The sequence below is a fragment of the Rhopilema esculentum genome, chromosome 16, assembly GCF_057945365.1.
Source record: "Rhopilema esculentum isolate cy_ngs chromosome 16, ASM5794536v1, whole genome shotgun sequence".
Lineage (NCBI taxonomy): Eukaryota > Metazoa > Cnidaria > Scyphozoa > Rhizostomeae > Rhizostomatidae > Rhopilema > Rhopilema esculentum.
In genome coordinates, this window is record NC_142830.1 from 15,503,488 (window position 1) to 15,520,099 (window position 16,612).

At 35.0% G+C, this 16,612-nt stretch overlaps 1 protein-coding gene across 1 annotated transcript; it reads left to right on the forward strand.

The window, feature by feature from the left end:
• The first annotated feature begins 297 nt into the window (after window positions 1-297).
• LOC135681988 (PAT complex subunit CCDC47) lies at window positions 298-14,469 on the forward strand. Its single transcript, XM_065196678.2, has 16 exons — window positions 298-571; window positions 1,830-1,897; window positions 2,370-2,408; window positions 3,870-3,935; window positions 4,701-4,828; window positions 9,133-9,179; window positions 9,460-9,578; window positions 9,909-9,974; window positions 10,387-10,488; window positions 10,801-10,908; window positions 11,776-11,861; window positions 12,072-12,133; window positions 12,637-12,746; window positions 13,019-13,096; window positions 13,798-13,887; window positions 14,245-14,469. Exons 1-16 carry the CDS (start codon window positions 334-336, stop codon window positions 14,311-14,313), a joined length of 1,476 nt encoding a protein of 491 aa, XP_065052750.1. The 5' UTR covers window positions 298-333; the 3' UTR covers window positions 14,314-14,469.
• Window positions 14,470-16,612: the final 2,143 nt, after the last annotated feature.

Consider the following 16,612-nt stretch of genomic DNA (forward strand, 5'->3'; position numbering starts at 1 on the left):
ACTAGAGAAATCTCGTATTTTTTCAAAACAAAGTTTACACCTTTTGCAATAAGTAAAGAAAACACTGCTTTTATATTGAATGGTTGGTGGTTGAATGGTTATCTTTGGAAAGGTTGAATGTAGATTATCTAAAAAAGCTGCTTTAAGACTCTATAAGGATAAAATTGCTGTTTCAACTGATTCTTGGGACACTGGAACCCAACAGTACCAACCAAAATGATGCCAAATTTAGAAATAATGCCGTGACCGAACCACCACTGCGCAGGAAAGTTCCTTGTCATGCAAATTAAAACTACAACAGCAACATGCTCTTTGTGTCATGCTCAATCTAAGATGGCGTTGAGGAAAGGGACGAGGTCGTTGGTCTTCATATCTATCTTCTTGATCTACTTCCTAACAGGAATCAATTTTCAAGTCTACTGCAAAGGAGCACAATCTCCAAAAAGCGCAGATTCTGGTAAAAGTGATGATTTCTCTGAATTCGACCAAGAAGATGAAAACGATGCAGTTGAAGACGACTCCGATTTCGGATATGTAACAACTCCTGATCAAGAACAAGGCAGCAGCCAAGGTTTGCTCCATTTTTCGATGAATTTCAATCAGTTATTTTGTGTTTATCGTAATCAGCACTTATATTGTACCACAAATCTAACTTTGTTACATTTGACCCTTCATTTGCGAACTGTATGTGTACATCTGTATCAAAATTCAAATTTGTAAAAACCGTATGGTTCAAACCACAGAGCACTAAAGGATGACATGGAAATCCCTAATGAGCACAGAAAGAAGTTCCAGTCAGGGTATTACTTGCAAGTCCAGAATAAACCCCTTACCCTGCTTACTAATTCGTAAAAAATCAACTTCTGACACTTTCTCCATTCTGTTCAGTTTGTAATGAAAAAGGTCTCATTTTGGAGCAGCCAGACTGTATTCTCTGTGTTTGGCACAGAGAACATAAATTCTGGCATACATTTTGCACAAATGTGATTAATGATACTTATACATGACATTTTGCTGCAGGTGACAAGAAAGGTAGCATAACGTAAGCAAGGATAAGTACTAAAAGACTAAGATTAACAGCAACTAACTGACAAGAATGATAAAAAACAAGCCTGAAACTACTTAAACAATTTTTTGGGATATTTAAACTATCTGTGCAGTTAAGATGTAGATAGATTCCAAAACTGAATTTTTCAAACTGATTCCAAGACAAGTGGCACTGAGTGGGCAACCTCAACAGTCACGTGCTTGTGTATTCTGATTGGCTTATTTTGATCCACAACTAGGTATATATATTTCCTAGTGTAGAGTTTTTTATCCGACGTTTTATACTCCAAAGAGTATCAGACAAAAAGCTCAAGTATGACTCAATATGTTCCCTTTTTCAAAGCCATTTTACAAAAGATTTTGTAAAAAATACCAATTGTTCTGCAAAAAAGTGGGGGAGGGGGCATGGCCTCTGGTCCCTTATTGTTAGGAGGTGTAAGAAATAGTGTGAATCACACACATTAAATATATTATGTATATGATTAACCTCACACATGACAGTATCTTCATGACCAAGACCGGATTATAGTCCATAAAAATGGAAACTCCTAAGAATTTAAAATGATTTGTAAAAGAAATGCAAAAAAATTTATAATGGAACAAACATTTTCCAGTCATGGGCTTTGGGAGAAATGTAGACTATGGTCTTAATCATTTTAGTCTCAATTTGTTTATGCTATTTTTGAGGAACTTGTATTTGAAAATGATATGCTTCAGAGAAATCTGGGATATAAGATTTGATCCACTTCCTTTGACATTTTAAGATGTTTTTCTACCTATAGATGTTGGTTCAAAGAATATATTTCATGGAGAAACTGATGAAACAGATGACTTGACAGAAAACAACGAGGTTACTTTAAATTGCATCTCCTGTCCAAGCATTTTTTTCATTCTTTATTAACTTTGTATTGACTAAAAATATGGTTTCTGCTTCTTTTAGTATGATGTGACTTTTTTGTTGCAAAATTTAAGTTAATCATTAAATGGTGATGCTTGAAATTGGCTGATTTCTGAGATATGACTAAACAAAGATGAATCAATCTGGTGGTACTAAGTATTTATTGTTAGCTAGAAAATTATTGTACATTGATGACCTGTCCATGGTACACATATTATAAAAACAACTTGTTAGGTTGAAAATGATTCAAATGAATAACAAGTTTTTTTATTTAATGATCTCCAGTGCAACTTTCACCTGTTGAGCTGTTAGCTATATAGTTAATTATATAGCTAAATTCATTTTGGCCTAGGCCTTGCTGTTTATCCCAAAGGACTTTTAGCTTGAAATTTGCAAAAAATCAGAAGAAAACATTCATTTTTAGGATGAGTTTGATCCATACACAGATGAAGAGGAGTTTGAGGTTTGAAGTCTACCTATACATTTGTATATGAGGAAATGTAAATGGCAGTTTCCACTTGATTCTCTTTGATCACGCGACTGAGTCAACGCACATTGGAGCATACACAAATTGAACTTCCTCATTCGCTGCAAATGGGTGACTATCTGCTGAGTAGTTAAACTCAGTTGAACTACTGGGCAACAAGTTGTGTTTGCCGATTCACTGATTTGCTGATTCGGTTTTCCCAAGTTGCACGATCAGAGCAAATCCAGCCTTATAGGCCACTATCTCGTTATCTTCCTAACAATATCGTTCATCCCCGTTGTACAAATCATGGTGCCAAATGTTTTCAATTAATATAGATTTTGATGTACTGAATTCAAATGTGTTTGTTCACATCCTCAAATGTAATGTGTGCTACGATTAGAAAATAATTATCTTAAATTCTTTAGTTGCAGACACAAACCTCTGCAATACATTTTGTCAGCCTGTGTGGCATGAAGTTCGAAACCTCCATTTATATGATAATAAGGAACTTTCCTAAGACTCTCGTCATATCTGTATATCAGGAAGGGTAAAGGACATAGTTACTACCCGAGGCTTCACGATGGTTGCCACGGAAGGAACAGAATATCTTCAAATGTTGATGCTTCCCGTTCCCTGAAAAATGCACTCTTTTAGGCAAATTTTACTGAAGCAATCCTCCTTTTCCTATTGAAAATTCATTTATATTTGCCAATGGATTGAACAGCAGATAAACCACTGGTACAATTTGGCCGTGATCTTGAAAATAACCATGTGTTACTTCTAAAGCCAGGTAACAAGGAGGCACTAGTTGTCAATTTTTCATTCCCCTTTCCATCTTGGCATTCCTTTAGAATGTAGAAAGGTCTGGATCTCTTTGTGAATTGCAGTTGTTCCTAAGTAGGGTCAGGTTTTTTGGGTTTAGTGCCAACAAGAAATCTTGAGCCCATTTATATTTAGTTTGTTTACTTTCATTCATATCAAGCAACAATATTAAACCAACGGAGCAACTACCTTTGCTTGATCCTTTATTGATTATAAGATGTAAAGGTCTCTGAACTACCTAAACCATTTCTTCCACTGAGCAGATTTTACCTGAAATCTCATATTGAGATACTATTGGGGGTGTGTGACCATTCACACCCCCTGGTCACGACGCCCCTGATCGCTATATCTACAGAAGACCTTTAAAGCCATACTGAATTTTGCATGGTACCTGATGATGATGATTTATGGGGTCAGTCTGTACCTTTTGTAGAATTTTATCCCTGGAAAAAATAGAACATTACATTTTCACATGTACCAGTTCTTTCAATGATCAGACTGAAAATTACAAACTTTCTGATATTACAATATTCCTTCCTTTCATGATGATTTGAATGCTTCTTTGAAGGTTCTGTCAGAAATAATGGGTTTATTGGACTTGCTAAAATTGACATATTAATTTTTCAAAATTAGGGTTATGCAAAAGATGGCAAAGGAGCAAAAAGCAAAATTCCTGGGCCAGATCTAAAAATCACAAAGGTTGGTTATACATGCAGTTTTTATTTTAAAATTCTTTCTATATATAAATTTACAATTACCTGATGTTTGCATTTAGTATGAAACACAGAGAAGCAACTTAAAAACACCCTGTTCTACAAACCAGAAGGGTAAATCCTCTCTACATACTTAAAAGATATAAATGTGTGCATCATTTGTTTGATTTTTTAATACATTGAATTCGTTATTTTATCAGTCATTATCATTGACAAATGTTATCAATTTTATAACTGGAATTGAGCCTTTATTATCCTCATTATAAGCTATAAAGAGTAATTATTGGATATTTTTTGTTAAACAAGATCTAGGTAATTCTTATTAATTGAAAAGTGATACCATATCTAAGGCTAAGCTTCCATGACATGCATTGCTCATAATTGGTTATAACTGACCAAAGCATACACAGTTGCTATGAATTAATAGTGTTGTGCCTCCCATATAGAATTCAGATAACAAGAAGATGACATCTTTCAATTTTAGCTGGACTTAAAACTTTCTAATTTCATGGTACATGCTATGTATTTATTGGAGACACACCTACAATTATTTTGATATCAGTTGTTGTTTAACTTTTAATGTTCCAATGGCATTTGACCTATTCCAGGTTCCAGTCCACTTGTTAGCTGGACTTAAAACTTTCTAATTTCATGGTACATGCTATGTACTTATTGGAGACACACCTACAATTATTTTGATACCAGTTGTTGTATAACTTTTAATGTTCCAATGGCATCTGACCTATTTCAGGTTCCAGTCCACTTTCGATCAGGATGGCAGTCATTTTATTTTGAGTTGATTACTGTTACTGGCCTGCTTGTCTATGCTGCAAATTTCTTTACTGGCAAGACTAAGAACTCCAAACTGGCAACTTCTTGGTATGTTTTACTGGCCTTTTTATGCCTGTATATTTTTTAATGTCACGTGAATGCAGTGATAATGAGATTTTGTTCCACAAATTTCTACGGTAGCCTCACAAGGCATTCATAACAAGCATAGCTTTAATAGTTTACTGCCTCTAACATTAGACTTGATTATTTTTCCTAAGCAGAAAGCAACACATTCTTGAGTATCAAATGCAAAGGCTTCTGTTCTTCTGAAAACATTCTAATTTATCGATGTTATTAAAACATAGCATATTTCAGTATTGCTTGCTTGCAGCTGTGTTTTAGTGTTTCGGTCTTGTCTCAAAACCTTGACGGTGGCACTCATAAGTTGATCTTTGATTTCTATGGTCCCCTATTCTACTTGCATAAATCTTAAGTACATCAGGAATTTCAACATGAATGATTTAATGATTGTCTCTTCCTGCTTTGAAAGTTTTTGCTTGTAAAGATGCGTGGAAATTGCTTGGTTACTTATTTTCCAACCACCGTAAAAAGTGTGGATTTCAATTTTTTTTTATTATGTAGAGAGGCTCCCAATTTATGAGAAGCTGAGTTTCAAGAGACACTTTGTAAAAGTTCATGATGTATATAAGGAGGCCTATTCTTAAAAAGAAAATAAATATCAAATATATATATCAAAAGCCATACTTGAACAATTTTTTTTCGGTACAGAATTTGAAAATGGCTTTTAAAAAAGCAAACATTTTACGACATACTAAGAGCTTTTTCGTCTGCCACTCCTCAGAGCATAAAACGTCAGAATAGGTAAAACACGATGGAAAAATATATACCCAGTTGTGGATCGAAATAGGCCAATCAGAAAAACGCAAGCACAAGACCGGTATAGTTGACCAATCAGTGCCGCGAGCCTAAAGAAAAATTACCAATGGAGTCCAAGAGAGAAAACGAACTCCTTTTGTCTACACAATGGCGGCTTTTTCGTTTTTATGTAGATTGACTCCAAAACTGCTAGATGGAAGGACGACCGGGCTCTGCCAATTATCCGAAACATGTCGTCATTATAGAGTTTTGCACAATCTCGCAGAAAATATCGCAAAAAATATCCTGAAGACTTGGCTTGAAGTTGGTTAGCATAAAAATACAGTGCTGGAATGCACATGTATTTTTATGGACCAATACTAAAAGCTTCAAAATTTTGAGCGATTAGAGTTTATAACGAGATCCTTGTGTGTACCCTGGTGCAATCTGAAATTTCAAGTTTTTGAAGCCGAATTGTCTCTCTTCAGAAGTAACAATAATAGAATGATAGGATTCCTTCTGCTCTCAAAATCTTTGTCATACAGAAGTAGTCAAATATGGATCTCAGTTCCAAACGAAATAAATGCTTCCCAAATTTACAAGTATTCAGAATTTGCATCGTTCAATTGTGATTTTTGCAAGGAAAATGTATGCAACATCAGTTATATTTATTTTAAGTCATATTTAGCGTTGGTAAATTAAATGAGTTGGCTTTATTTAGCTTTAACATAGCTACAGACTGTACCAACTTTAAATAAAGAAAGAGATAAACACTATGTTCAGAGGAGTTATATCCAAAAGTTATATCAAGCCATGTAGATGGTCTTCAGAACAATTTTTTGTTGTTGTAAGGTAGGATTGGGTCCAGCCTCCCTTAACGGTTGATGTTGGAGTGAAAGAAATTTCGAGAATGAAGTTTGACTGTAGTCATGATTCAAATGTATTTTTATGGGTGTTGCCCCCATTTCGGAGAGTCTTTAGAGCGTAAGAACGCAAAATTTCCCTCGGGTCTACGTCCCCAGAACACCGATCCTCTCTGCCTTGACAGGGCCTTCACCTACAGCCAGGCTCCGTCGTTGGCTAGATGACGATTCCCGATCTTTTTCTGCAGCAATCTTTGATACCTCAAGGTGCCTTTTCTGCAGCTCCTGCCCCCGCTGCATCACGAAGCTTCCGGCGCCTTTGAGGAAATCACTCTGGCCTAATTGCTGATTTCTTCTTTGGCACCAGTTTCGGTTTCAGTCTTAATGTTCAATGCAGGTGGACATTTTGTCTCATACAGCATGGCAGAATTGAGTTCATGACTTGAAATGGCAGTCTCTCGCTTAGTCTTGGCAGATGCAACCCTGATCATATTTAGTTTAATTGTTTTGAGTTGAACTTTTCTTTTTTTTCTTATGTCCATTGTTACCTGATGAGAGGGTATAACTTCCATGATCTGCTTTGCTTTGTGTTCCCTGATTACTTAGCAAATAAACAGATTTATTAAATTAGCAGTTGCTCTTGTGAACAGTTTCAATCTTTTGAGGAATCAATTTTCCAGACTTAGACCTACGGTTGAGAAGGTCGTTTTTGTCCTTCTAGATTTTTTTACTGTGCACTTTCATTCAAATTCCCTTTTGATATGCTACTGGATTTTAAGTTTAGTATTCAGGTTATTGCCTTGCTGATGCTGTGTTGATATGCGATGGTAATGTTGATTCAGGTGTCTAAATTCTAGCCTAAGATCGTTCTCTCATCTTATCTAAGAAGGTCTAGGTGTCCATTTTTGTTAAGATAAACTGAAACTGAAAGGGTGAAATTTTATATCTTAGGTCCTAAATATCGAATCAGTTCTCCTCTGTAAATAAATATATTGATTTTTTGTCTTCTAAAGATTGCTATCCTCAAGGAATGAGAGTATCTTTTTTAAACATAAATCAGAATTGATAGGCCTTTTGACCTTCTTTTTATTCAACCATCTCTTTGCTATTAAATATTTTTTTGTCTTTTTCTTTGGACAATTCAGCGCATATATGTATCACGCAAAATGCTTTTCGGTTTCTACCATCTCTTCAAAGAGTGCTGTGGGTGAATCCTTTTGACATGACATATGAAATTAAATGATTTATTATTTATTTATCTTGGTTTTTTCAACTTGGGAAAATTTATCTGATCCTGTTTGATTTTTTTGCTTTCTAAAAGAGGCTTGTCCAATTGGAGCTTTTAAGGAGACCTCGGTGAACCTTGGCAGGTCCAGGTAGATTTTAAACGAGCTGTTTTGTAAGGAGTATACCGCAGCCAATTGCAAATGTTATGGAATTATTGTATTCACGTCAGCTTTGTCAGCAAAAGCGGATCAAGATCGGCTTATCTTTGGCTCTGGATAACTTGCTTTTATGTCATTTCTCTCAAAAATCTTCATATTAACTGCTACCCTTTTTTCTGCCTGTAGCTATTTTTGTGGTAAAAGCTTTGGAACGTATTTTACTAGCAGTGGTTTGCTAATAGTATTAAGGAAGTAATCACTTTTAGTTGATACCCTTATCCAATTATATCAAAGATAAGCTTTTTGTATCTTACTGACATGTTATTGGAATTGTAGGTCACCGATATTTGCATTCTGTTTGCCTTGTTCTGGCTAATTCCACTGTGTTGATCGCTCTCCTCTCTTTGAGGTGTTTCGCATAAATATTTTGAGGTATAAAGCATCCTTTGCACGACATATTTCATCGTTCTGATTATTTGAGTTTCACTTTTTCCCAAGTACTACTTGAGTAAGTGGCGGTGTATTTGAAGTGATGTTTCCACTTTCCTGATAGTTCGTATTATGAGCCAAGTCATTCAATCATTTGTTTACGGTTGGTGTATTTGAAAAATCCTGAAACCCGTTTGCGAGTTATAAATCTATAAGAAGATTTGAGCTTTTTTATTTTGAAGCACCGACCGACGAGTCGTTTCGTCGATCACTTAAACAAAGAAATCCCCTTAAGAAAGTGTCTCGTGATCTTTTTATAAGGTATTAGAAAGTTGTCATGGAAATGTTGTGCATCTTAACAGAAACTATGCTATTTGCTTTCTTCAATTGAGTTTATTTTAGGAAACTTTTTGAAGGACGTTACCGCTGAACTAAATCACACAAAAATTTTTATTAACCCAAAATGAATGTGTATTACCAGTTTTTCAAATTTTTTTAAAGGGAACAAGGAAGGATGGAGTTTGTTGTTGATGTGTGTAATGAAGTAATTTTTGTTATTTGTTACACACGTTTCCATTAGTTTTACCAACTACTGTAACAAGAACTGTTCCAAGCAATAATAGTTCGCTTCATTAATTGAATTGAATTTCATTGAATTACAGACTAATTTGGCAATCATGATCGCAATTAAGTTTTGCAATCATGATCGATCATTAACGGCCACCTCTTTGAAATTGTGTTTTCTTTGCCAGTTTTTATTTATTTAGTTCATAGGGAATTTGTTATTACCCTTTGGTGTCTTTTATCAAAAGGGAGGGAAGTGTTCAAAAAGTATAAAAAATTGTCTTTTCTCTGTCAGGTTCAAAGCTCACAAGCCCCTCCTCGAATCGAATTTTAGTATTGTTGGTAGGTATCACACTAAAACATCTCTGTCATTTTATATCGTATTTTATATCGTATTTTATCTGTAAACAGAAATACGAAGTTTTGTTATTCATATCGGCCTTTTCCGTATTGTTTCCATTGGAGCTTCATATTTTAATTTTTTGAAGGCCAAGTTGAACATCTCGGGTCCACCAATGACTGAAACATGAAAGCCGTTAATGGTGCAATTTTGCCCAGAGTGGCCTTGACGTGTACATCCGAATCATTATGGGTCTTATTGGAAATTCTTTCAATTTTTCAGGTGACGATGGAATGAGTAAAGAGCCACAAAGCGGTGTTCTTGTGAAAGAAAGCGAAAGTGTGTACACCTTGTGGTGTACTGGGAGGCAGTATTGTGAAGGCATGCTTGTAGAACTAAAGGTGAGAAGGCTTGTTTTCTTCAGTTGATGTATCAGTTAATGATGTATCGATGTATCAGGTAAACCCATAGCTATGAAAGCTGATTAATACGTTTTGATCATATTTTTTTGTAAAGAAAGTTGATGCAGAACATTTTTTGGGAAAACAGGAACAACTCATGTTGGACAGTTAACACGTAATTGCGAAGCTATACCTTGGTTTAATTGCTGGGATTTCAATGAGAATAATTTTGCGCTTCTGCACTGCTAGACCAAAGCTGAGATGTGCCCCAAGTAGTTCCATTGATTAGTAATAAATTGATTAGTAATAAATTATGGTTAATGATTTTAGCTTCTCAAGCGACATGATCTCGTGAGCGTCATGAGTAATATGCTGAAGCCAAAATCTGACTCAGTGGTAAGTTTGGAGTTTTTCCTTTTCTATGATTAATGTACAATTGAGCGTCTGCCTCTGAGCAAGGAGCATTTGTCAAGAAGTTGTTTGTTGTGAAAATTCAAAATGCTGAAGGCCAGTGCCAGGCGTCATACTTTTATTCGATGTCTTGACATCTGGAAATGACATGAAATCGTGCTGTGAGATCTGTGCGAATCTGAAAAGAAGCAAAGAAAACCTCATGTAAAGCTGAAGATTAATAATCTCCGAACTGAGAACAAAATAGAAACAGTATGGTGAATGATGTTTACATCATTCATGCATCGTTGCTATCATGCATCATTTTTATTTATTTGCCATGATTACTTTCGCAACCATAGTTGTCACCTAATGTCGAAATTGCATCAATTTTTTAGTGAAATTATTCATATTTCAGCGTGTTACTGTATACATGGACGATGAAGATATGGACAGCTTTGTTTTTGCAGTTGCTTTAAAAAAGAATGCAGTAAAGCTTCTCAAGGAATACCAAGATTTGGTGGGTTGATGGATGTCTTTTGTCGTAGCAGCTCGTTCGAGTGTTTCTATCAATACGATTTATTTGCAGCATCAGGGGGAATGAAGCTCTGGTCTTTTTGAATTGTAGATTTATTTGTTATTTTGGTCAGTTTCTTTTTGCGAAACTGGCCGTAAAGTTAGCCAATAGAAAACCTCAAAATAGCAATGATGGGAGTATAGAGTTAATCACGTCAATATTTATTAAGTATCATTAAGAAACCTGAACATTTGCCGTCTGAAACACTGTTTATTGTGAGAAGTGATTTTTTTATAGTTTGTTTTGAAATCGTAGAATTTCTTTTGTGGCGAGAAGAGGAGCGGTGAAAGGTATGGGCTGCCAAGTTCCTACACATGTCTCGCGGAAACACAGGAAATAGCCCAACATATTTTAAATACGCAAGTGAGTTTCTCAACTCAGTATTGTTTGTTTTTTGTCGATGCAGTGTTTGTTGTTTATTATTTACAATCAAGTTTTATTTATAATACAATAGAAACCTGCATAAAAGAACCTGTTTTTATAAGAACCTTGAGGCTGAAATTTAACCTTTTAAACGAACCCCCAAGAGGCTGAGACTTGTAAAGGCTCTTGTATTTATATATAAGAATAAAGAATTTTTAGACTTGTATTCTTATACCCTATTCACACTGACAAATTAAATCAGCTTAAAGTAAATCAGGTTCTGGTATTTTGCATTCTAATTGGACAATCCAACATGACAAATACATTTGATTGGTTGAAAATTTAACATGAAAATAAACCGTGTTAAGAACCTTACAAGCAGGAATTTAGAATAGCAGCCTGTTAATTGAGAAACTATCCAGGCTGCCAGAAGAAAACCTAGGTTCTTTTATGCCAGTTTCTCCTGTAATTCTTATACTTTTTTATAAATTGTAAATAGTTGCTAGAACTGTGAATTAATTATTTGTTACTTTATATTTATTATTTGTTCATGTTTATTCAAGTCAGAATCGATAGCTAAGTGTTCTTCATTGAATTTGTTTGACTTTCTTCATTTATATTTTACTGAGACTCATTTTTTTCAATCGTAATTGGTATTGCTGAAACGTTTCGGTTTTTTTCTCTTATCCTTCCTTATTAGTGTATCATTAAATTCTTTTTTTTCATGTTTTTAAGCTCCCTCGACTGTCGTCTGCTCTTAGTCACAATTTTTACAAGTCAGTGAAAATAGCCGCCAATCAGTTGACTGCTTCTAACGAACACTATCGGGCTGCTCTTATGCTAAGGTATTTTAATAATTTTTTTAAGGTTTGCAAAGCTATTGCCACATATGAAGATATGTTTGAGATGATGCATTTTTCAGACCAATATGTAGGACAGAAAAAAGAGGAAATGTAAGTGAATCCTATTTGATGAGTTATTTCACCAACGCAAGGATTTTTGTGTCCTTTTTTATTTTTTATTCAATGAAACTAATTTCTAGCAACTAATTTGGCAGTTCTTTTATTGTTGATTTTTTTGCGCATGCGTTTCTGGATATTTAAATTTACATAAGGCTGATTTTGTCGGCAATTTTTCTTACGCTTTGCTTAATTTTTGTTCAGTGAAGAAGAGGGTGCAACCAAGCCCAAAAAGCCAAAGAAAGTTCTCATGTTTGAATTCAAAGGTATCTTTTGATGTCTTATATTTCCTACAGTATATATGATGATTTTGATTACATTAGCAACAAAAAATTTCGTCATTATATTTTCGCCCAATTCATGGCCTCGTGTAATAGATTTTCTATGCGAATTCTATAAAATCTAAAATGCAAAAAATTTCGTCATGACCAAATTACGTCTCATTTTAAATTTTGTCATAACGAAATTTTTTGTAGTTAATGTAAGTCATCTCAGTTTTCATTATTAAATGAAATAAAATATGATTCCGTTGGAATATCCACTTAGTCTTATATTTGAGATGAAAGAGTTTATAAGTTTTTAATGGAAAACAGAGTGCACATAGACAATGTCTTTGCTTGATTAAAATTGATTCAGGACGCTTATATATTAGAAAAACAGTTGTAATGTTTACCACTCTACTGCAACATCAGATCTCTTTTTTCGTTCATCGAAACAAAAGAGCTCCAAGATAATTTTTTCCTGTGTAAAGACGTTGTTTTTGTAACAGTTTCAGGAAATGGAAGAACGAGGGTGCAAGATATGGCAGCCACTGAGCCGTTGATGAAGATGGTCGTACACTGCATCGACAGAATCAAATCGTTTAAACTAGGCAAGGAGGTATGAGGCATTATTTTTCAAATATAATATAAATACTACGAATATCGTTTTCGCTGCTTCTTATGATTTTAAGAGCAAAGTAGTTATGAATTCACAAAGCATTTAATAAATTTGAATTCACTAACTAGTTTTTATGATTTTATTGGTAAAGCCAATAATGGAAGAAAATAAGCCATGACCATAATGGACCATGTAAAATTTGCGGTGTTAATTTGTTGTTTTTTTCTTTTTTGTCAAATCGTTAAAAATTAAATTATTTTGAAATTGTTTAGACAAGAGCCAAAGTCGACAAGAAAAGAAGAGAAGCAGAAGAATCATTTCTAAAATTGTCCCATGGTCAAAGACAAGAGGTATGTTGGCCAGTATCTTGAGTCCATTGGCACATATGAGATCATGTGCAGTAAAAACTCGCATGTTTAATTTTTTCGGCACATGCTTTACATGTTCTAACAAAAGAGAATGATTTTGAAAAACAGGCCGACGAGTTTCTTATAAGATGATGAAAGTGGAAAGACAAGTATTTCAATTTTTCTAGTTATGGCTCTGTCGTCTGTCTGTTTCTGTATATACAAACTTCAAACTCCATCAAAACAGTTGTTTCATCCGAACTGTGGGGCGGGAAACTCGATCTCAACAACAAGCCTATTGCAAAGAAGGCATCGGGATAAAAGAAAGCAAGAAAATGATGAAAGCCTTGATGTATTCAGGGCTTTTGGACTAGTGTCTTTGCAGGCTCACTAGTTTCTTGTTTTTTGTACATAACTTTTAAAAAGCCAGTCTACAATTTTTGTTATCGGTGAATTTCTTTTATGGGGGTTATTACTATTTCTTAACTTGTTTTTGTTTGAATGAAGGGTAAAATTGCTTTCATTATGATTAATCTAGCTAAAAAAGCCAGAGTAACTTACTGCATGTTTGATGCATTCATTATTTAGGCATTTCAGAACTTAATCAATCATACTGCATTACTGTATGGGAAATATTTGTTAAAGGTTAAAAGTGCTGCAAGACTAATTTTTAACATTTTACATTCAAGTATTTAACATTTTAGGCCGCAATGACCCGAAGAGAAGAAAAACTTCGCGCTGAGAAGGAAAAAATGATGTCCGAAGAGGACCCGGATAGGCAACGTCGTTTGGAGGTTTGTGATAATTTCGGAACACAACTTAAGGAGATATTTTTTACATGATTTTATTTGCATATCTTTTCTTTCTGCGTCGTGTATATTTCCTTTGATTTATTTCCAAATATGTCTATGTATTGATATTTAAGTATTGAGCAAGGTTTTGTTTCATTAAAAATTTGATAATTTCATGGTTTGATTTTCATAAGATATCCTTCGTGCCAATGGTTTTATGAAAAGAAAGGAAACGTAACTAATAAATACCAATGATTGAAGTCTTGTACCAAAAAGTAATGGTGTGCTAAATTTTACATTGTCCATGTAAAAGCCAATGTGTAATTACTGCTGAAGTCAGTTTTCAATTCCTTGTTTTAGGAAAAGGTCATGAAGAGTGACATGAAGAAGAGGGGACCGAAAATGAAGCAGTTGAAAGTCAGGATGTGAAATACAAGATGTGAAATACAAGATGTGAAATACAAGATCTGAAAGCCAGGACCAGCTTTTGAATCAAATGACGTATATAAAATTTCTAACTGATACACGAATGAAAACAGGTTGAATGCGTTGTGTCAAAATTCATTGCCCTAGAAAGCTATATAATTGCACTGTTATTTGGCCAATATCTGAAGGGTCTTCTAATCTTACTTATTTGCATTAGAAAGTTTTCAGGCCTTTATTTTAGCAAACAGTTTATTTTTTAACGTCGAATCCGTGGACTAGCAACCAATAGAAAATTTTTAGGTGGACAGCAATGTCTGGTGGCTGCGAAGGAAATGGTAAAGGCCTGGCTTACACTGGGGGGGGGGGGGTGAGGGGGTGCGTATTGATGGTCACATCGAGAGGAAGGAGAAGCAGACTGCTTGATAAAAAGGGTTTTCCGGTGTCTTGAAAATTCCTTCGAAAGCCCAGTTGTAACTTTTATGGTATAACTTAAGTACAAAGATCTTTTTGGACTTCTAGAAACAGAAGTAACTTACGGCTACTAAGTGCAATGCTTAGTTGGATGTGAAGCTATAGTCAAATAGATTTTTGAACCATTAGGGCTGTAGCTTCATTAACATCGCCTAAGATTCGTTTTGGACACGTTTTTAGTAATTCAAATTAGCTTCAGCCAGCTTTACTGTTGCTATCTTAACTTAGCAAACATCAAAATTTCTAGGAAGAGGGTCATTTTTACCGAAATGAAAAATCTTTGTCACAATCACAGGTGTTTCCATGTTCACCGTGGCTAGTAGGTGAAACAATGGTTGTAAAAATTGCAGACCCCGGGGCAGCGCCGGGGAAGCCTGGGGTTGTCCTTGAATTCCGTATCTAAGTAACATGGAACACGATGCCAATCATTTCCATAAAACAAGGTTCTCTCGAATAAACATTATTCACTAAGATTCACATTGGAAAACGCTTTCTCTTACTTTTATTAAACAGATCACCAACACATCTTTCAAATACAGAAAAAGCTAGCTATTTCAAAATGACTACTAAATGTTATGTTTCATGTTTATTCTTTTGAAGTCCGCTTCAAACATACAATATTAAGTTTTATCTAGACATAAAACGAATAACGAAACTACAAGAGTATCAATAGCATGAATTTAATACAATGAAATAGAAAAATGATTCAATATATGAATAGAAATGCAAAGACAGAGTCAAGTGTATGGGATAATTATTTGAAGGAGGAGCTCCTTCATAGAAGGAAGCTCCCATAATGAGATAGAACAATGAATTTTGATGAATTTAAGTATTTCAAAACTTTTGCAAATATGCCTCACAGAAAATGTGCAGATCAAAATAGTTTATCAGTTGACCCTGCTAATCAAGTAGATTTTCAGTTTCACTTTGATGGTAGCTTTAGATGGAGCATTTCCGAGTCATATATCACACGCCTTCTTCGAAGATAACTAAAGCAAGGTAACGAAAATTTGCAAATTTGAAAATCTGTTTGGAAGCCATTTGCTTGAGATAGCTTCACTTTTCTCAGGGGTGAGCAACAACACCAAAAATTTATTCTGATCCAAAGAATATGTATGTTATTTGTGGGCTTTTATAGTCCCCCTAGAGACATAGGGGTTAACATTTGTCGATTCTGCAGTTATTGGTGATGGCAAGAAAAATTGGTGACGCTAGAAATTATCCGACGGAGAGTTTTGACCTTTCGACGGGGGGAGGGGGGGAGGGTGGGTGGGTCGTGGCTAGGCAATCGGAGAAAAACATGTAATCCCAGTGGCAAAAAGGCGGGAACTCTTTGGGGGGGGACGCCTTTTTATAACAAAATGTCCCTAAAAAGACAAAAGACAGATATCAAGAAAGTTCCTTGTAGATCTTTTTCATTGGATCAATATTTTTATATTTACAGTACAACCTTACTCTTAGAATTGATATCCACACGCGGAATGCCATTGGACGGTTTTAATCAATTTTCTTGTAATCATTCTCGTCATTCGCGCCCCCAACCCTGAAACATTTTAATGTGGCATTTGTTTCTTATTGGTTGCAGATTGTCTTTTATCAGTTAAAAAATTAACGTGCCGAAAAGTGAAGGATAAAATCGAAATGAAATAAAACAATCAAATATCCCACAAATGCCGATTCTGCCGAGTTAAGGACAGATTCAGAAATCTTGGGGGTGTCATCCATGTGTCCCCAAGTATAGGGGGAATTTTACTTATATTCATAGTCCGATTGTCGTTTGGTATGCCGAGAGAAAGGGTTGAGTTCCCCGAATGAGATTTATGTATTCAGT

What these genes read in the sequence shown, in the direction of transcription:
- LOC135681988 (XM_065196678.2), top strand. Translation starts at nt 334, where the DNA reads ATGGCGTTGAGGAAAGGGACGAGGTCGTTGGTCTTCATATCTATCTTC. An exon ending in AGAACAAGGCAGCAGCCAAG is followed by an intron (nt 572 to 1,829) that starts GTTTGCTCCATT and finishes TTCTACCTATAG; the next exon opens with ATGTTGGTTCAAAGAATATA. An exon ending in TCAAGGAATACCAAGATTTG is followed by an intron (nt 10,489 to 10,800) that starts GTGGGTTGATGG and finishes TTGAAATCGTAG; the next exon opens with AATTTCTTTTGTGGCGAGAA.